This window comes from Pelobates fuscus, chromosome 11 (assembly GCF_036172605.1).
Source record: "Pelobates fuscus isolate aPelFus1 chromosome 11, aPelFus1.pri, whole genome shotgun sequence".
Lineage (NCBI taxonomy): Eukaryota > Metazoa > Chordata > Amphibia > Anura > Pelobatidae > Pelobates > Pelobates fuscus.
Window position 1 is genome coordinate 85,734,802 of NC_086327.1, and position 20,902 is coordinate 85,755,703.

A 20,902-nucleotide genomic window follows, 5' to 3' on the forward strand; every position below is an offset into this window, starting at 1 on the left:
CACCCCAGATGGGACTCGAACCCACAATCCCTGGCTTAGGAGGCCAGTGCCTTATCCATTAGGCCACTGGGGCTTTCTGATTACCTAGGTGATAACATATAGCAAATAGATAGATGTGGAAAGTATTCCTGATGAAAGGAATATTTTAAAATAACACTGTCACACCAAACTTACCTTTTCCCAATCGCTTCCTCTTCTCTTTCTGCTCACTGACCACCATAGAGTGAGGGGCATGGGATTTATTTTTTAGAAGTGGCGCTTCAATTTTCACATATTACAAGGAGGGAGTCAAGAGCCGGTAGTTCCCTCCTTGTAATAAGCGAACAAATGAAGAGTAAATTCATTCTTTCTAATTTCTATTCGTTAATTCGTCTTTCTGATAAAGGGATGAATAGCCAGAACTGGACATGCAAGCAAATTTCACAGTGCGAGCTAGTCTGGGAAGATGACGTGTCACGTAGGGGGACCTTTGGGGGTGACTAGGGGGACAATCAAATGAAGACATGTCGGGGGGAGGGGGGTTTAAAAAAATGGATGCGGCCATGAAAGGGTGCTCTAGGGTTAAAAAGAAATCTTTACTTTTAAAGGGACACTAAAGGCACACAGATCACTTCATCTCATTGCACTGCAGTGTCCCCATCCCCTTAACCTCGCAATGTAAAACATGGCAGTTTTTGAGAAACTGCAATGTTTACATTGCAGTGTTAAGACTGTCTCAAGTGGCTACCTGACAGCCACTAGAGGCACTTCCTGCACGTAGGACATCCAGCATGTTGAAAAACCCATATGAAAAAGCCATAGGAAGACCTAATACACACGACGCTCGCAGGGTATGCATATTAGGTCCTCCCCATTGACTGAAGTCAGTTGCATTCAGCTTTCAGACTGTTTGCCTGATTTCTCTGTCTGGTTTCTTGGCCTTCTAGCCCTCTCATTGCCCCCCTCCCACATGTGTTCCGCGCCTAGTTTCCACCTGGTGGCCATCTTGGATTTTGGCCTTGCTGGGTCTCGTGTTATAGCAGTTCCTGCACGCCACAGAATCCTTATTCTGGTCACCCTTGGCCAAGGCTCAACCTCTATACTCTTTTTCTGCTGTTTTGTTCACGGTCCGACACCCGTTTTCCGTGGCATCGGGCCGGCTTCTTTGCCCCTGTGTGCGCTCCTTGGTGGCTGTACTGTACTAACTATAGTCTTTCCCCTGATCACAAGGCCTTCTTCCACCCCTGAACCCAGGGAGAAGAGCCCTATTACCCCATGGGATGTTGCCATGGCATTTCAGCTCTCTCTGTCTGATGCCATTTTATCTGCCATGGAGAATATGTCTTCCTCTATTTCTCAGTCAATTGCCCCGGCACTAATACAGACTCAGCCTGCCTCCATTAGGGACCTACTCACCCCAACTAAGGCGGGCCCTTCAGCAAATTGCCTCAGGTCCCCTAAAGCTATGGGCAAAAAGGTGAATGTTAAATCATGCCATTTGACGGTGCCTGCCTCCAGAACTTTTTTGATTGATGATCATAAAGCCATCCCATTGATTTATCACGTAAAAAAACCTTACTGCACAGGCAGAACGGATGCATAAATGTAAAAATGCCAGAGCAATATCTGAAAACGACTCCAAATCTGAATTCGGGTTTCAAGAGGAGGCTTCCATGGAGTCTGCCTTGGAGTCTGACGACAGCTCCCCCACTGCCGAGTATATAGCCAAGTCTCCTAACCCAGGCCTGCCCTATTTCAGACTCCCAAAGGCGACTCTAAACCCTGGTCCCACCCCGGCACTTTTCTTGATCCCTTGGGTGATCCGCTATTTGACCCGGATAAACTGCATCACCCCAGGTCGGCAGAGTGGACTCCTGTCGACGATGTGACCTTATATTTGCATTTGAGGGGAAGATGGCATCAGACAGGGAAAGCTGAAATACAATGGCAACATCCCCTGGGGCAGTAGGGGTCTCATCCCTGCGTTCAGCAGTGGAAGAAGGCCTCATGATCAGGGGAAGAACATGAGTTAGTATCCCTGTTAGGTGGGGGGTCTGCTAAGACTGGGATATGACAGTAACCAGACGACACATAGGTATCGCCAAATAATCCACACATGAGCCAAAGCTTATTGCTGGAACTAGACTGATATATTCGAAGCAACAGGCTTTCAATTTATACAGTAGAAGCTCCTCCTCTGGGCCAGGCTAGATAATTGAGTTTCAGCAACATACTAAACTCAATTATCTGCTGGTCAGAAAAATTACTATTTTTCACAATTTTTAAAACTATACTTTATGCACATCATAACAGCCCTAGGTAGCTGAGGATACTGTGAGCAACATATTCAATTTGCACGAAAATCCGTTCGGTACTTTTTGTGTCGCATCGTTTGAAAGTTTGGCAGGTTCGCCATGCGGTTGTATCCGATCCAGAGTTCCACGGAATTGGTAGTAAGAGCCGGTCTCTGTTCGGATAAAATTACATTAAAAACCACTATAGTTAGAAAGCAGATGGTTCATGGAGAATGCTCCCTTCGTTCGGTTGTTTGAAACTCCTGAACGCCGTTCGTATAGTATAAGTGGAAATAGGTCAGAAGGGACTTCCATGGGAAGTGCTATGACGAAAACAGTTCCAGGAAATCGACGACCAAGTCCCGCTGGCCGCGCTCGGGAGTTTAAGATGGCCACCATCCATTGTTCTCACCATGTGCGTTTGTATGCACGAAATGGCGGCCACCTGGAAGCATTCAATTACTTTGCGGTTTTGTGTGGTTACATCGTGTTCCATGCTCTAATTGCTACCTAGGGTGGTCTCTGTTCGTTAAAACGAATGATTTACCGAATGAACAAACAAAACGAATGCTTTCAAGGCACTTAAATAGCAAGGAGGGAAAACAGCCGAATGAATATAGGAGAATCGTTCACAGATGCATACCTCATGGTTCCCATTGCTGCAGACTCCAGGGACTTCCTGAAATTCCTTTGGCGGGGAGAGAGATGGCTCTCTCATCAAGCTGTTACGACCTGTTATGGCCATGCTGCGGGCCCGTGGTGTCTGACTGATAGTGTACTTGGCCAACATACTCATACAGTCCCAGGATCTGGACACTCTTCGGCTCCATCTGCTGTTGGGCATAGAAGATCACAGATGACCCCCCGCAAGGAAGATGGAATTTCTAAGATTCTTGATCGACTCGATTGACGAGACCTTGAATCCGCCTGCCTCCAAAGTTCGCTTCATCAGGAGGGAGATCTGTGGCACCCTGTCTCACCATCAGATTACCCTGAGACAGTTGGCTCATGTGATTGGCCTCCTGGCTGCTCAGTCCTAGCGATATTCCCCAGATCCCTGCACTACAGTGCTCTTCAGCGCCTCAAGATTTTTCACTGGCGCAGGGGCCTCTCTTATGGAGATCACATCTCCCTAAACATGGAGACAAGGGACGATCTCAGTTGGTGGATGCTCAATCTGGATGTCTGGAATGGCAGGGCCATCTTTGGCCTGCAACCGGAGGTGTCCATAGGGTCGGACGCGTCTTCATGGCTGGGGAACCTGTTGCAGCCCGGTCTCCACGGGTGGTTGCTGGTCTCTCGGAGAGTCCCGTTTGCACATCAACTGCTTGGAACTGCTGACAGGCTCTTTCGCTTTTTGGAGATTTTCATACGGTTGTGCCATTATCTGTGTCCAACTCCGCATGGACAAAGTATCGGCTGTACGATACATCAATCACCTGGGTGGGACCCATTCAGAAGTGTTAGCTAAATTGGCATTGGATTTTTGGGATTTATGTTTGGCCATTATGGTGCGGGCAAAATACATTCCCAGCTTCTGGTGACTTGACACCTCCGTCTTTCTCTCCCTTATTGTCAGTATTCCACCACGTAGTTTGGGAATTCCTCCATATTTGTTTCCAGCCAGATCGACATTTAGCGATCAAGCCCCATATGCTTCTGATGTCATCCCATCCTGAGTTAAAAGGAAGCTGCACCTGATCTCAGGTGCTCAATCAATCTCCTGTGTTTGATGTTCTCTTGCTTCTTACTACATTGTTGCAGTTTCGCTGCAGAACTCTGCTCATTTGACTTCTTTTGTACTGAACCTCTGGCTTTCTTCCTAGCTATGCTTCATTCTACTCTGCCAGGCAAGAAACAGACCTAACTTTAGATTCCTGCATCTCTTCAGTTACTTCAAGGAATCATAAATCAATCTACACTGGAAGGACTTCAACTCCCTTCATTCATTAAAGGGACTCTCCAAAAAAAATTGCTTCCAATGCTTTCCTATGGGGATTTTAGCGACGCTGGAGGTCCTCACATAGCGTGAGGATGTCCAGCGAGGTTGTAGCACATGTGTGCTATAAACACGGAAGTGCCCTCTAGTGGCTGTCCACTAGAGGGGAGTTAACCCTGCAAGGTAATTATTGCAGTTTATGAAAACTGCAATAATTACACTTGCAAGGTTAAGGGTAGTGGGAGTTGGCACCCAGACCACTCCAATGGGCAGAAGTGGTCTTGGTGCCTGGAGTGTCCCTTTAAGAAAAGATTGTAATTACTAATTGGTTCTAGTCTCAAGTTTCTAGGAAAAGATAAGTGATATCCAAAGTCTGCCTCTGAGATTCTACTTGCTATATCTATTTGAAATATAGTTTGCCAATTGCTCAATGATATTAATGATTCCTGTTGGAGCTTACTAATAACAACAACTTCACATACCAGGACTAGTGATGTCCCGAACTGTTCGCTGGCGAATAGTTCCCGGCGAACATCGCGCTTGTTCGCGTTCGCCACAGATGGCGAACATATGCGCTGTTTGGTCCGCCCCCTATTCGTCATCATTGAGTAAACTTTGACCCTGTACCTCACAGTCAGCAGACACATTCCAGTCAATCAGCAGCAGACCCTCCCTCCCAGGCCCTCCCACCTCCTGGACAGCATCCATTTTACATTCATTGTGAAGCTGCATTCTTAGTGAGAGGAGGGACAGTGTTGCTGCTGCTGATTTGATAGGGAAATTGATAGCTAGGCTAGTGTATTCAGTGTCCACTACAGTCCTGAAGGACTCATCTGATCTCTGCTGTAAGGACAGCACCCCCAAAAGCCCTTTTTAGGGCTAGAACATCAGTCTGCTTTTTTTTTTCTGTGTAATGTAATTGCAGTTGCCTGCCTGCCTGCCAGCCTGTGTGTCAGGCTCACTGCATATACTGTGCCCACTTGCCCAGTGCCACCACTCACTCACTGGTGTCACAATAGCTTTCATTTAAAAAAAAACAAACTTTTTTGACTGTAATATAATAGCAGTCAGTTTCCTTCACGCGTGTGCGTTTCAGGGCCTGCCCAGTGCCACCACTCACTCACTGGTGTCACAATAGCTTGCATTTAAAAAAAAAACAAAAAACTTTTTTGACTGTAATATAATAGCAGTCAGTTTCCTTCACTAGTGTGTGTTTCAGGGCCTGCCCAGTGCCGCCACTCACTCACTGGTGTCACAATAGCTTGCATTTAAAAAAAACAAAAAAAAACTTTTTTGACTCTAATATAATAGCAGTCAGTTTCCTTTACTCGTGTGCGTTTCAGGGCCTGCCAGGGCACAGTGTCACACCAGTGCAACTCATATCTGGTGTAACAGAAGTGTACATTTAAAAAAAAATGTTTTGACTGTAATAGATTGAATAGCAGTTAGTTGCTGCCAGCGTGTGTGTCAGGCTCACAGCGTATACTGTGCCCACTTGCCCAGTGCCACCACTCATATCTGGTGTCACAATAGCTTGCATTTAACAAAAAAAACTTTTTGGACTGTAATATAATAGCAGTCAGTTTCCTTCACTAGTGTGCGTTTCAGGGCCTGCCCAGTGCCGCCACTCACTCACTGGTGTCCCAATAGCTTGCATTTAAAAACAACAACACTTTTTTGACTGTAATATGATAGCAGTCAGTTTCCTTCACGAGTGTGCGTTTCAGGGCCTGCCCAGTGCACTCACTCACTCACTGGTGTCCCAATAGCTTGCATTTAAAAACAACAACACTTTTTGGACTGTAATATAATAGCAGTCAGTTTCCTTCACGAGTGTGCGTTTTAGGGTCTGCCAGGGCACAGTGTCACACCAGTGCAACTTATATCTGGTGCCTAAAAGGAATAGTACTACTTAACACACCTTATAATAACGCAGAGGCATAAAAATAATCAACATCATACATAAATCAACAGCCCAAAAAAACCCAACACTGCTCATGTTGGAAGAAATTTGCCCACAAATACAACCTGATAGGCACTACATCTTCGCTAAAAAAAAGAGAAGGTAAAAGCGCACACACACACCAAACAGGAGTGATTACCTTAAATCGGACAGATAGGTATCTCCTCCTTTATATACAACAATAAGTATCTCTATTGGAAAATCCCTATACAAAAAATATAAACACAGAGAAGAACATAGTGCAACCTGTATATTATATATAAAACAAAGGGAAATTCTGAGATGAAATCACTCACACTTTTTTGAGCCGTTTAGAAGTAGGCTCAGGACTTATGCAACTTTCATGTCACTTAAATGGGACATGTGCATTTCCTTGAATCCTCAGGCCAGTTCCCCTTAGGTCTCAATGATCATCTAGTTTGGAGTCAGGAGTCAGGAGCCAGGAGCCAGGAGCCAGGAGTATCAGGATAAGTAGTTTTTATTTTAACAAAATTGTTAAAAAGATAAATAATAAAAAGCAGTATTGCAACACAACGCGTTTCAACCAACTGTTTGTGGTCTTCCTCAGGTGCTCTTCCAAATCACAATGGATGTATCACAGTTTATATAGGGGGTAATATTACATGCTTAATTGTTAAATCAAAAACATATGTACAGGTAATTACCCATATATGGTCCGGACCGGATGTGGTCTGCCACCTCCAATATGGCTGCACATCCGGTTCGGAGGAACACACAAAATCAAATACAATAATGCATAAATAGCAATAAGGCACAGTATTCATAGTAAAAGCCATCTCCCATCGTAATCAACATTCATGATATAGTAAAAATCATGTGTGACTACGAAAAGGGAGGTATTGGGAGTCATATCAATATTTCGTTGCCCCACTTCCGGTCACGTGTCCAAAGATGGAGTCCGTCCGTCGCGTCACTTCCGGTGACGTGTATAACAGCTAAGACCGTCCGTGTCACTTCCGGTTTCGCAATTCAATAGCGAAAGGAGCTCTCTTTCTTCCTCTAAGTGCATGGTCATGTCCATTCTTAAATTGAGGATAAGGTAGCCATCTTAGGAGTGGGCAAACAGTCCTCATGCAAATATATGCATTGCAAATGGCAAGTATTGCATACAAAGAGAAAGCAAAATAAAAAACATATATTAGTTACATAATTAAACATAAATAGCTGTATCCCTAATGATACTCATTAATGTAGATAATAGGGAAACTCCAATATAAACTCAAAAATAGTACATAGACCCAATGCAAAATCACTATGCAAGGGCAGCTACAATCCTATATATATATATAAAAACAGGATTGTAGCTGCCCTTGCATAGTGATTTTGCATTGGGTCTATGTACTATTTTTGAGTTTATATTGGAGTTTCCCTATTATCTACATTAATGAGTATCATTAGGGATACAGCTATTTATGTTTAATTATGTAACTAATATATGTTTTTTATTTTGCTTTCTCTTTGTATGCAATACTTGCCATTTGCAATGCATATATTTGCATGAGGACTGTTTGCCCACTCCTAAGATGGCTACCTTATCCTCAATTTAAGAATGGACATGACCATGCACTTAGAGGAAGAAAGAGAGCTCCTTTCGCTATTGAATTGCGAAACCGGAAGTGACACGGACGGTCTTAGCTGTTATACACGTCACCGGAAGTGACGCGACGGACGGACTCCATCTTTGGACACGTGACCGGAAGTGGGGCAACGAAATATTGATATGACTCCCAATACCTCCCTTTTCGTAGTCACACATGATTTTTACTATATCATGAATGTTGATTACGATGGGAGATGGCTTTTACTATGAATACTGTGCCTTATTGCTATTTATGCATTATTGTATTTGATTTTGTGTGTTCCTCCGAACCGGATGTGCAGCCATATTGGAGGTGGCAGACCACATCCGGTCCGGACCATATATGGGTAATTACCTGTACATATGTTTTTGATTTAACAATTAAGCATGTAATATTACCCCCTATATAAACTGTGATACATCCATTGTGATTTGGAAGAGCACCTGAGGAAGACCACAAACAGTTGGTTGAAACGCGTTGTGTTGCAATACTGCTTTTTATTATTTATCTTTTTAACAATTTTGTTAAAATAAAAACTACTTATCCTGATACTCCTGGCTCCTGGCTCCTGGCTCCTGACTCCTGACTCCAAACTAGATGATCATTGAGACCTAAGGGGAACTGGCCTGAGGATTCAAGGAAATGCACATGTCCCATTTAAGTGACATGAAAGTTGCATAAGTCCTGAGCCTACTTCTAAACGGCTCAAAAAAGTGTGAGTGATTTCATCTCAGAATTTCCCTTTGTTTTATATATAATATACAGGTTGCACTATGTTCTTCTCTGTGTTTATATTTTTTGTATAGGGATTTTCCAATAGAGATACTTATTGTTGTATATAAAGGAGGAGATACCTATCTGTCCGATTTAAGGTAATCACTCCTGTTTGGTGTGTGTGTGCGCTTTTACCTTCCCTTTTTTTTGTGCATGTTTCTTTAAGTATATATAGTGGTGATATACTTGGTTTTGGCTGCACCATCCACCTATTTGACCCTTGAGCGCCACATCTATACTGTTTCTTGTTACTATAACTACATCTTCGCTACTACCTATATCCCACAACCCAGCATGCAAGGTGCTCTATGGGCCGATCCCACACAATTCCCCTATGTAACCATAATGGATGTGACTGACAGGGGGAAAATCAGACCAATCACGGAACTATGCCCCCGAGGGCAGCCAACATTAATGGACTTACCCAATTCATCTCAACAATTCGGAACAAACCTGTATCAATACCCCCACCTCATTCGAGACCCAGAGCTCAGAGCCCCGCACCATAAAAGAACATTCTCCTTACTTCACTCACTACTACAGGACACAGCCCGCAAAATCATGCCCAAATTCATGGAGGACTGGTCCCAAGAACTGGGAATCACACTTGCAACATCTGACGGGTACAAAATATTTAAAAACACAGTAAACATCCCATTAGTTGAAGCCAACTACAAACTAATTAGGAGATGGTACAGGACACCCACGCAGCTACACCGCATGTACCCGCAGGTTCCAGATGTGTACTGGAGATGCGGAGGGAACAGGGGCACATACCAACACATCTGGTGGGAATGTCCAGTACTGCGCCCATACTGGATCACCATAATAGAGGTAACATCCGCCCTGGCCATAATACCGAAACCCAACTCCTTTTCTGAGATATTGCTACACTTATCCCCTAGGCCTCTAAAGGTCTACAGCAACTCACTAGAATTCTACCTATGGACAGCAGCCAAGGCCCTTATTACCAAATACTGGAAACAACAAATCCCACCCCAATAGAGGAATGGTTCTCTAGAATGGAACGTGTCAGAACTATAGAGATCAGATACTCCCTTATCAGTCATGTTACGAGATACCCTAACACATGGGATCCATGGATCCAACTATCTAATCACTATAGAACACAACCTGCCCTGGTCGGGACCTAGGCACAACCCTGACCTCCGACAATGACAGATCAAGTACGAAACAGGGTGGACCAGCAATAAGCTAGGCACAGAGCACCCTTTCATGGACACAACACCCGATGGGCCCCCACCAAAGGGACGTATGGAAAAATCTGACCGGCACCGTGATAGGTGCTGTAACATAGATACACAAAAAGATACTTACACACACCTAACCGACAAAGAGGGTAAAACCTCGTTCTAACTCACCCTACCTACACACGTTGATGTTATGACAACCAGTGGTTATAAATGTTCTCATTGTTACTGTTATACATGTATAATATGCAGATATGTCAAATTACATGTGAATGCTCAATATAGACAATATATCAATCACAGTAATCCTAACTGATATACAACTGATGACTGATGCTACCACATTTTACGCCTCCTTACAAGACTTTGTAGGTAGAGCACCCAGACTTATTTGGTAATACAGTACTGTAAGCACTGATATACTCATGTCTGTAATCACGTTTGAGGAAATTTTATAATGCAATGTTACATTGTAAAAATGCAATAAAACCAAAATAAATAAAAAAAAAAAGGGTAAAAAAAAAAGAATTGACATTAGGCAGAGTTCTAGCTGCCTATGTCACATGTAATGGGGATGTAATTTTATCACATGACAGGAGGCTTCCTATTTTGCATTACTCTCTTTACTAAACTCCACAGCAGTAAAGAAAGTGAAACATTTAAACCAATCAAAATGCAAAACAGTGAGCATATAGTCCCAGTGAACAGGCTCCTCCCCCTCTTTCTTTACTGCTCCATCGCAGACAGGTCAGAGTTTTTGGCTCTTCCCTTATTACTTCATAATTTATATATATGTTTTCTCATTGTTATTGCTTATATACTTATTTATATACTTTTCTTATTATCTTATTACCTATTCCTATTATCTATATTTACCTATTTCTACTTCTATCTGTATTTTAATTCCTATTCTCCTTGCGGGGACTGGTTGCTATTCCCAGCAACCTCGCTTCCGTTTTTTCCTTTTCCCTGTCAATTTTATTCCGCCCTCCGGCGGCCCCAGAGTTTTTTACTTTGCCTACTGCTTTACCTTCTATCGGCTCATTCTCACTCAGTTCCCGCGGCTCGGCTCCAGCCGCAGCGGCCATCTTTAATCCCGCACAGGGCCGCCATCAGGGGGTGACAACCATAACAGTTGTCACGGGCCCGGCGGCCCTGGGGGGCCCGGCCGCCCGGGCCCCACGTGTGGGGCCCATCGGGTGGCCCACACACTTAGGGCCACCCGATGAGCCCCCTCCTTCAGGGGCCCGGTCAGCGCTGTGGCCGTTGTATAGCGCGACCGGAGCCCTTTAAAAAAAAAAAAAGAAAAATGTAAAGATGTAAATGAAACATTGCTTGCTTTTCTTTACTGCTCAATTTTGAATCTAACTAGTGAATTCAATATTGTTTTGTGATTTTTTGAGGGGCAAAAACTGTGCCATGTGCTTTTAAGATGTTTGCTAGATTTCTTACTGAACGGTTCTTAGCTATGTATGTGTGTGTCTGCATGTATGTCTATGTATGTATGTCTGTCTGTATATGTATGTCTGAATGCATGTATGTCTATGTATGTATGTCTGTCTGTATGTCTGTATGCATGTCTGTGTCTGTATGCATGTATGTGTATGTATGTCTGTCTGTATGTGTCTGTCTGTTTGCATGTATGTCTATGTATGTCTGTCTGGATGCATGTATGTCTATGTATGTCTGTCTGGATGCATGTATGTCTATGTATGTCTGTCTGCATGCATGTCTGTCTGTCTGCATGCATGTCTGTCTGTATGTCTATGCATGTCTGTCTGTCCGTATGTCTATGTATGTATGTATGTCTGTCTGTATGCATGTATGTCTGTATGCATGTATGTCTGTATGCATGTATGTCTATGTATGTATGTCTGGATGCATGTCTGTATGTATGTCTGTGTGTATGTCTATGTCTGTCTGACTGCATGCATGCATGCATGTATGTCTGTCTATGTATGTTTGTGTATGTCTGTATGCATGCACAGGCCCGTCGCTACCCGACAGGCAAACCAAGCAACTGCTTGGGGCCCCGAGCTGGCCTGGGGCCCCAAGCAGAGCCGGTGCTTCCTATAAGGCTGCAGCCGCCTGAGCGCTCTATAGAGAGCCTCAGGTGGCTGCAGCACTCCTTTCTCGTCAGTGGCGTACTAAGGAGGACGGGGGGGGGGCAGGGGGGGCTGCCCGCCCCGGGTGCCACTGTCCAGGGGGGTGCCATGACTTCACGTGTCATGTGTCGCCCCCCCCGGCCCCAATCATCACGCTGCGCTCAGCCGCACCTTTGAGAAGGGGGAGGAGTCTTTGGGACGCGGCGTGATGACGCCGTACGCAGCGCCGCCGTCAATCCGCCTTCACGGATCTTCAGCGCAAGGATACAGTGGTCGGTCTCGGAGGGAAGGCATCATCAAAACGTGAGTAGTAATTTATGTGTTTTTGTAATTTATGTAATGTTATTTAATTAATAAAAGGGGGTGTATTAATTATGGGGGGGTGTATATTAATTATGGGGCTGGCCGCCAAAGGGGCCGTGCTGCCAGCCGCTTCTAACCATCAGGCCCCCGCTCTACGAGACCCCAACCTTTTTACCCAGAGGTGGGATATCGCCCATACTCCTAAACTCGAGGCGCAGACAGGGGTCGAGGACCACGCACCCGAGGCAGAGCTCGTTTTTCCTCAGGTAAGCAACCATTTCACTCATTCTTCTCTTCCCATGCATACAGCAGGTCGCATATCCCTTTTCTTTTAGGAATGGACCTCCATCTCCACGGACGCATGGGTCCTTCAGACAGTACAAGGCTACGTCATAGTCTTCGTAGACCAACCACGACAGACGGAACTACCACGTCCCACCCACGGCTCAAGGATAGACACCTCTCTCATCGACGACAAACTTCAAACCCTATACTCGAAAGGCGCGATAGAACCCGCCTCCGACCCTCAAGGTTTCTTCAGCAACATCTTCTTGGTAAAGAAGAAAACGGGAGATCTACGGCCCGTCATAAACCTACGACAACTCAACGAATACGTCTCTTACAACCACTTCAAGATGGAAGGCATACATCTTCTACGAGACCTGCTACAAGACAAGGATTGGTTCACGAGATTAGACCTCAAGGACGCTTACCTATCAGTTCCCGTCCACCAATCCTGCAGACAATACCTTCGTTTCCATTGGCAAGGCCTTCCCAGGCAATTCACGTGCCTCCCCTTCGGCCTCAGTTCGGCCCCATGGTGTTTCACCAAACTGATGAAGCCCGTGGTCGCACACCTTCGAGCGCAAGGAATTCGCTGCATCATATACCTGGACGACCTCCTACTGTTCTGCTCAGACAGACTCAGACTGATACATCACACACGGTATACCACGGATCTCCTGTCATCCCTGGGCTTCATAGTGAACTTTCAGAAATCGGCTATCTCCCCGTCACAAACGGTACAATTTCTGGGATTCGAGATCCATCTCCAGCACCCTACGGCTGCCAACAGCAAAAATCTCAGCCATTCGCAAGGAATTAGGCAGGGCCATCCGCTGCCACACCATTCCACTCCGCGCCCTCGCACGCATAGTGGGACTTCTCTCTGCTTCCATTCAAGCTATATTCCCCGGTCCACTTCACTACCGGCGATGCAACGGCTCAAAGCTTCCTTCCTCAGGGAAAACCCCTCTTACGACCAGCTGGTCCCGATGACAGAGGAAGTCAGAGACGAACTCAGATGGTGGCTGGACAGCATGGAGGCGTGGAACGGCCGAGCTAAGGAACTACTATGGGACTCATGGGCCCCCGGAACCAGAAGATGCTACCTATCCGCTTGGAATTCCTGGTCCCCTTGGTGTCTGGAACGAAACTTCGATCCATTTACGGCCCCTATTCCAACCATCTTGAACTTCCTATCTCACCTATTCTCATTAGGCCGATCCTACAGATCACTAAACGTAATCCGTTCAGCTATTTCAGCGGCCCATGTCCCCATTCAAGGGATCTCGGTTGGTAAGGACCCACTCGTATGTCGACTCCTGAGAGGCATTCGATTACAACGCCCCCCAGGGCCGAAATATTCTCAATTCTGGGACGTCGACGTAATCCTCCGATTCCTGAGGGATTGGCCAACTAACGACAGACTCTCCCTCCGTCAGCTATCAGCAAAACTCACAGTCTTGCTTTGCCTGGTCTCCTTCTGCAGGGTGTCAGACATTCGAGCTCTGGACATAGACGCTTTCTCAATCTCCCCTGAAGGAGTTACATTCCGGATATCTCGTCGCACTAAGACGGACTCCACATCTGTGTTTTATCCTTTCTTCCCCACAGATCCACAACTCTGCGTTGTCTCCACTCTACAACAATACGTGGAAACTACCCTACCACTCCGATCCTCACCATCAGGTCAACTCCTAGTATCAGATGTTAGACCACATGTCCCCATCACTACCACCACCCTAGCAAGATTGGTTCGCAGGCTACTATCGCTAGCCGGCGTTGACACTACGTTTGGAGCCCACTCGGTGCGCGGAGCAGCAGCATCCTCAGCCTTCATGGCGGGTGCTTCCCTAACGGATATCCTACGCTCCGCAGACTGGTCTAGAGAATCTACATTCCGCACCTTCTATTTCCGACCGAACTCCGGTGCGGCTATGTCTCTTATTCTACAGCGTTAAAAATGCAAAATAGGAAGCCTCCTGTCATGTGATAAAATTGAAGATTATGCTAGCGCTAGTGTACTTATAATCTTAATTTTAATAATGACAGGAGGCGAGTATTTTCCCACCCTTCCCACCCGGAGGAGGGGAACTACTCTATTCATAGTTTTGTCTACATCTTTCCTTTCCTGTTGTCTAACTGTCTTCTTGAATCAATACGTTAAGGCTTAATATATCCACTGTTATCATCAGCCTATTTAACTACTAGTAGATTACACACTGAATTTGCAAATTATATTAATGCAATGTTATCCGATGGATCACTGTCATGACTACAAACAGTTTCAAGACTGGTGCCTAACCTTCTCATATTCTCTTTTCAGTTTAAAGGACCACTCTAGTGCCAGGAAAGCATACTCGTTTTCCTGGCACTAGAGTGCCCTGAGGGTGCCCCCACCCTCAGGGACCCCCTCCCGCCTGGATCTGGAAAGGGGAAAGGGGTTAAATCTTACCTTTTTCCAGCGCTGGGCGGAGAGCTCTCCTCCTGCTCTCCTCCTCCGATCCGCCTCTTCTCCTCCCCGTCGGCTGAATGCGCACGCGCGGCAAGAGCTGCGCGCGCATTCAGCTGGTCACATAGGAAAGCATTCATAATGCTTTCCTATGGACGCTTGCGTGCTCTCACTGTGATTTTCACAGTGAGAATCACGCAAGCGCCTCTAGTGGCTGTCAGTGAGACAGCCACTAGAGGAAAAAGGGGAAGGCTTAACTAATTGATAAACATAGCAGTTTCTCTGAAACTGCTATGTTTATAAAACAATTAGTTAACCCTAGCTGGACCTGGCACCCAGACCACTTCATTAAGCTGAAGTGGTCTGGGTGCCTAGAGTGGTCCGTTAATTTCGCAAAGATTTGGAACATCTACGACATATCCATAGGATTACGGTTCATAATATAAAGACCAAAGACCCTATTGGACGCTTCACCCGTTGGTGCCTGTTTCTACTCAAGCCAAGAAGTTCATCACTCCCGTTAGAGACCACTACTGATGTTCATTACAGACTTTATCATCAACCTTCTTCCCTGTTCCGATGTCGCTCCGAAAGAGGGGGAGGTTCCTGTTCACTGGGACTATATGCTCACTGTTTTGCATTTTGATTGGTTTAAATGTTTCACTTTCTTTACTGCTGTGGAGTTTAGTAAAGAGAGTAATGCAAAATACTCGCCTCCTGTCATTATTAAAATTAAGATTATAAGTACACTAGCGCTAGCATAATCTTCAATTATCAAAATGTCTCTGTATGTAAAACGCAGCACGTACAAACTCCTATGACAAAGAGCATTTCTTAAAGCAGAAATATTCATGTTAAGTAAAACTCACTTTTTTTTTTTTTAACCTCAATCTAAATAAGTAGTCTAGTGTTACTTTAATGAAAATATAGTAATGTGGGCAGTTCTGTATTAGTCAAAAACTCGTTTATTAATCTGGTCATTTAAAAAACAGAAAAAAAAGACTGCCGAAACCCGGGATCGAACCAGGGACCTTTAGATCTTCAGTCTAACGCTCTCCCAACTGAGCTATTTCGGCCTCCACGTAACTCAATCGTAATGCACAGTGAATTTTAGACATACAAACATGTGGAGACCTTAGTTCGTCTCCTGAACATATTAGCAAATTAATTTTTGCTTAGAGTTTCATAAAATTGTCAAATAGCTCCCATCAGACTACAAAAACATGTAGGCTAATAGAAGTTTATCATGCGTGTTTGTCTGATCACCCTTGAGCCTGTTCTCCTATAAAGTTAAATGGACTGTGGTGCCACCTACTGGCAGTCTGTATTTACACATATAGGTCCTGCAGGCATATTTATATTACTATGTAGTGCACAAATAAAAAAAGCATTATAAATCTGACAGATTAAATTATTGAAAAATATGTGTAGTGGAGCGCTGATAAAATAAATGTGAGAGGGGTTAACAAATAGGAAACCTAACAACCTATAGAATATAATGCAGATACATAAATAGATTTCCCCTTCTCTCCTAATAGATCAATAAAACTGACCTTACTTGTATACTCAAGGCTCAGTAAAAAACAATTTATTATAAAAATGCAGACAAAATATAAAAGAAAACAATCACTTATGTATAAAATATGTCTATTTGAATAGTTAAGTGAAAGCCATGAAAAAAGTCCAGACCTTATTCAAATGCTCGGCGTCCCGAGTCAGCAAAAATATGTGGTGCTGAGAAAAGTATATGCATATGTATTTTACTTTTATAGAACATTATAAAAATCTGAGTTTCACCATAATTTACAGTGTAATATTTCATACATGGAATTGACAAACCACTTAATTTCATACATTCTCTTAAAAAGAATTTTGTAATGTGTAATCTCTGCATTTGTCATTGCTTCTTAATCTTGTAAAATAACTGCCGAAACCCGGGATCGAACCAGGGACCTTTAGATCTTCAGTCTAACGCTCTCCCAACTGAGCTATTTCGGCACGAGTTATAGGTTTAGTACATAGCAGTATAGCCCCTCTTTTGCGAAGAAGGTTAAAAACGTACCTTATTCTTCAGTCTAATGCTCTCCCAACTGAGCTATTTCGGCACGTGTAGTAGTTAAAGGGTTTAGTAGTATAGCAGTATAGCCCCTCTTTTGTGAAAAACACACACACACACACACTGCACCTTTCACACACACTTCACCCCTCACACATACCACTGCTCCTAAGCCCTATATCCCAGCAGACCCATGGGATACTGGCACTACTGGCACCATAACTACTACACTGAGCTGTAGTGGTTATTGTGCCTGGATTATTTCTTTAAATAATCTACAAGTGCCCTTCCCGAGATCAGTCTCTGGATCCGCCACTAATGCCTGCTTTGTTTTGGGGTTCTCTTTTGAGCACTAACTATTGCATGTATAGCGGTTATTGGTATGCTGTTTTGATGTTTACATACCTGTACTGTTATCTGGACTTTATTTATACAATCTATACTTATGCACTGTTTATAAAACCTTTTTTATATGCAAAGTTATTCTGGTGTGCTTGGGGTTATTTTCTACTGAGCCTATGGATCTGGTGGGGGGTCAGATTTTCCCTTAGAGCACCTTACACTCCTCCATTATACTATTACCCATATTTGGTTTGAGAGCTCACTATAATTTTATATGCCACTTATTCTGTGCCCAGCTAAGAAATGTTTTCTGTTGGCAAAACTGTGCATTATTCTGTCTTGGGTCTTTTAGGATAGGAAACACATGACGGAATATTTCTGTCACTGGTCACAAAGAAATTAAAAAATTTCAGCAAATAAGACACGGATTGCATCACAATTTAACTGTCCATAAGCATTAGGACACTTAAGTCAGGATGGCCGAGCGGTCTAAGGCGCTGCGTTCAGGTCGCAGTCTCCTCTGGAGGCGTGGGTTCGAATCCCACTTCTGACAGTATATATTTTTTTTTATTTGGATATATGTACCTATTGTAGTACAAGATGAGCTCCGTAGATCTGGCTATAGTTGGGGCAATCCTGGTGAAAAATGCTGTCTCTGGAGAGGTAAGAGGGACACATGGTATCTGCTCCCTGCAAACCAGGAAGTATCTGCAGGGCTGGAAGCTGTGTAATTTTGCATTGATTTAGATTACTCACTGATATTGTTATTCACAGTGTTACTGGACATGCTGACAGTTTATTAATATGCAGTGATTGATAGATTGTCACTGACTGATTGGAATGTTGAACAGTGATTAGCTATTTGGATTATTCGTGTTGAGGGGTTGCATGGAATTGACGTGTGTGTGTGTGTGTGTACCCCTAAATATACAGCATGCATATTGCATATCTCCCTACTCGAGCAGGGCTTTCTTAATTTCTAAATATTTTACTATAATTGTAAAGGCGCAGCAGAATATGTTAATGCTATATAAATGTTAACAATAATGTATGAGTGGGACACTGATAATCCAGTATTTAACAGTAGAATGCAAAGTGTGTAAAATACTACCTATAGATAACACTGGAATAAGAAATGGAATTAGTCCTGTGTAGATTACAGCACTTCCACAATTTGTATAATGGGAACATTAAATGTAGAAAAGTTCTAACACACCCTAATCATTTTTCTTCTTGTTTCCCTATGCCCTAGACTAGAGTCTAGACCAGGCAACCAGCGTGACAAAGACCATGCATTGCCCAATGACAATGTATTTTCTAAGAGAAACAGCCCCAGCCCTCTCTCTGTTATGAAATATACATTGTATCAGCTTATACAACACTGCCCCACCTACATTAACATACATAGCCCCGCCCTCCAGATAGCTGAATTGCTATTGGTTCTAGTGTCATGCATAGTCATATATTGTGAGTCCCCGTTATGTGATCACATACAATCCTTCCTGACAGCTTGCAGGTCAACCTATTGTGGTACAAGATGAGCTCCGTAGATCTGGCTAAAGTTGGGGCAATCCTGGTGAAAAATGCTGTCTCTGGAGAGGTAAGAGGGACACATGGTATCTGCTCCCTGCAAACCAGGAAGTACCTGCAGGGCTGGAAGCTGTGTATTTTTGCATTGATTTAGATTACTCACTGATATTGTTATTCACAGTGTTACTGGACATGCTGAGAGTTTATTAATATGCAGTGAGTGATAGACTGTCACTGACTGATTGGAAACATGAAAATGAATATTTACTAAACTGCGAATAGTCAGGAAAGTGATCAATATTCCACAATATGAATAATACCTGATCTGTGGAATGTGTTTAGTTTGGTTATGTATAGAATGTGGATATTTATGATCAATTCACAGCTTAGTGACTAACCCTAGAAATGTTGAACAGTGATTTAGCTATTTGGATTATTGTATTTTACTTATGGGGGAATAAACAATCTCGTGCTGAGGGGTTGCTTATTAGGCATGGAATTGACAGTTTGCACCCTCTGAATTTATGTATGTGTGTGTGTGTGTCTATTGACCGTCTTGACTCCTGGTGCATCTCCCTTTTTGTGTCTCTCATCGCACAGATCTTTGTGTGTGTGTGTGTGTGTCTCAAAACCTCTCCTAAATTGTATCACTACCACGTTTTTAACCGGCCTCATGATATCAATTGTCAACGACCAGCAATATTGTTCTATGGCCAGAAGATCTGCATGCGCAGTCTGGCAGTGATATCGGAGTATCATGCAGTGTGATTGGCCAGAGACAGGATATGCTGTTAGCAATCATATTCCTGACCCTCAAATCACTGCACAACGCTGAGAACTCTCACAGCACATTCTTAGAAGTTTGCCAGTGCTTTAGATCCTATTTGCATGCGCTTTATGGGGAAATTACATGATTTTGCTATTGCATGATGAAAAGTCATGATTTTATCAAAGACACGGAGGTGAGTATTGCATATCCATTTCATTACTGTCCACCAATAGCAGCAAAGAATACAAAACATCATTAAAAAAATGTAGTCACAGTAACATAGGCTACTCCCAGCCAAGTCCCGCAGGTACCACCCTAAGACCTTCCTCTTTCTTGAAGTTTCGACACACCAAACAGAACAATGTCCGCATCAGGAAAACCAGCAGACCAATCGAAAACATAGAAGTCCATAACTGTAAACATAGGAATCAACAACAGGAGACCAATCCGGAACATCCAAGGAACAGCTCCAGCCAAGAAATGTCCCTCCTAGGTAGATGAAAAGAACATCCAACAGGTACGTATCAGGCTGTAAAAACATAAAGAACAGGAGCCTAAGGGCTAAATCGGTACTATAGACAAACATCAGGCCAGAAAACATATAGCCCTTAATTTACCTTCCCAAAATGCACAACAGCCCATCCCAAAAACTCTAAACGGGTATAATCCAACCAACATTTCATCAATACAATGCCCCACTTACCATACAAACAAACCCAATCACCAATAACGAGCAACCTGGGTGGGAAAACATAAAATTATATTGGCTGATAACCTGTTTCCTATCGGGTGGGACAATACTCACCTCCGTGTCTTTAATAAAATCACGACCTTTCGTTATGCAATAGCAAAATCATGTAATTTTATTGCAAGACACGGAGGCTCCTATTGCAAGTTTAAAGCTGATCACCCACTGCAGAAAACACATGAGGAATAGGTCAAAAATAAAATTCATGAAACGTCGATTCCCGTGACCAGTTGGCCATCCTCATAAGATCTTCCAAATGTGCGCCCAATGCCATAATCGTGGAGGCAGAGGCACCCCAAACAGAATGCGGTCAACAAATAGAAATATAGATACCAGCTTGATTTAAAACCCATTTCAACCAGCAAGATAATATAGCGCTTGCTACTGGAGCAAAGGAGGTTAAAAAGACTAAAGTCGGGGTGTAGATGCGGAGCGCTGTGGCCAGGTGCAATCCTCATATTAGCGTAAACACGCTACTGGACATAAGGCCGATGTTGAAGGGAAAGCTGGGTACGACACTGTTTTTAATAGAACTCTTAGTATGCCTGGGAATA

General features: G+C 43.8%; 1 protein-coding gene and 4 non-coding genes across 5 annotated transcripts in view; 2 read left to right on the forward strand and 3 right to left on the reverse strand.

The window, feature by feature from the left end:
* TRNAR-CCU (transfer RNA arginine (anticodon CCU)) lies at positions 1-73 on the reverse strand. Its single transcript has one exon. It is a non-coding gene; the product is annotated as a tRNA-Arg (tRNA).
* Positions 74-15,906: 15,833 nt separating this feature from the next.
* TRNAF-GAA (transfer RNA phenylalanine (anticodon GAA)) lies at positions 15,907-15,979 on the reverse strand. Its single transcript has one exon. It is a non-coding gene; the product is annotated as a tRNA-Phe (tRNA).
* An 849-nt stretch (positions 15,980-16,828) lies between these two features.
* On the reverse strand, positions 16,829-16,901 carry TRNAF-GAA (transfer RNA phenylalanine (anticodon GAA)). The gene has a single exon. It is a non-coding gene; the product is annotated as a tRNA-Phe (tRNA).
* An 870-nt stretch (positions 16,902-17,771) lies between these two features.
* On the forward strand, positions 17,772-17,854 carry TRNAL-CAG (transfer RNA leucine (anticodon CAG)). Its single transcript has one exon. It is a non-coding gene; the product is annotated as a tRNA-Leu (tRNA).
* Positions 17,855-18,748: 894 nt separating this feature from the next.
* PRXL2B (peroxiredoxin like 2B) overlaps positions 18,749-20,902 on the forward strand; it is a 44,932-nt gene continuing 42,778 nt past the window's right edge. Inside the window, exon 1 of the mRNA XM_063437220.1 lies at positions 18,749-18,901. Coding sequence (XP_063293290.1) covers positions 18,839-18,901 — 63 coding nt within the window. The 5' untranslated portion in view covers positions 18,749-18,838. The remainder of the gene's footprint in view (positions 18,902-20,902) is intronic.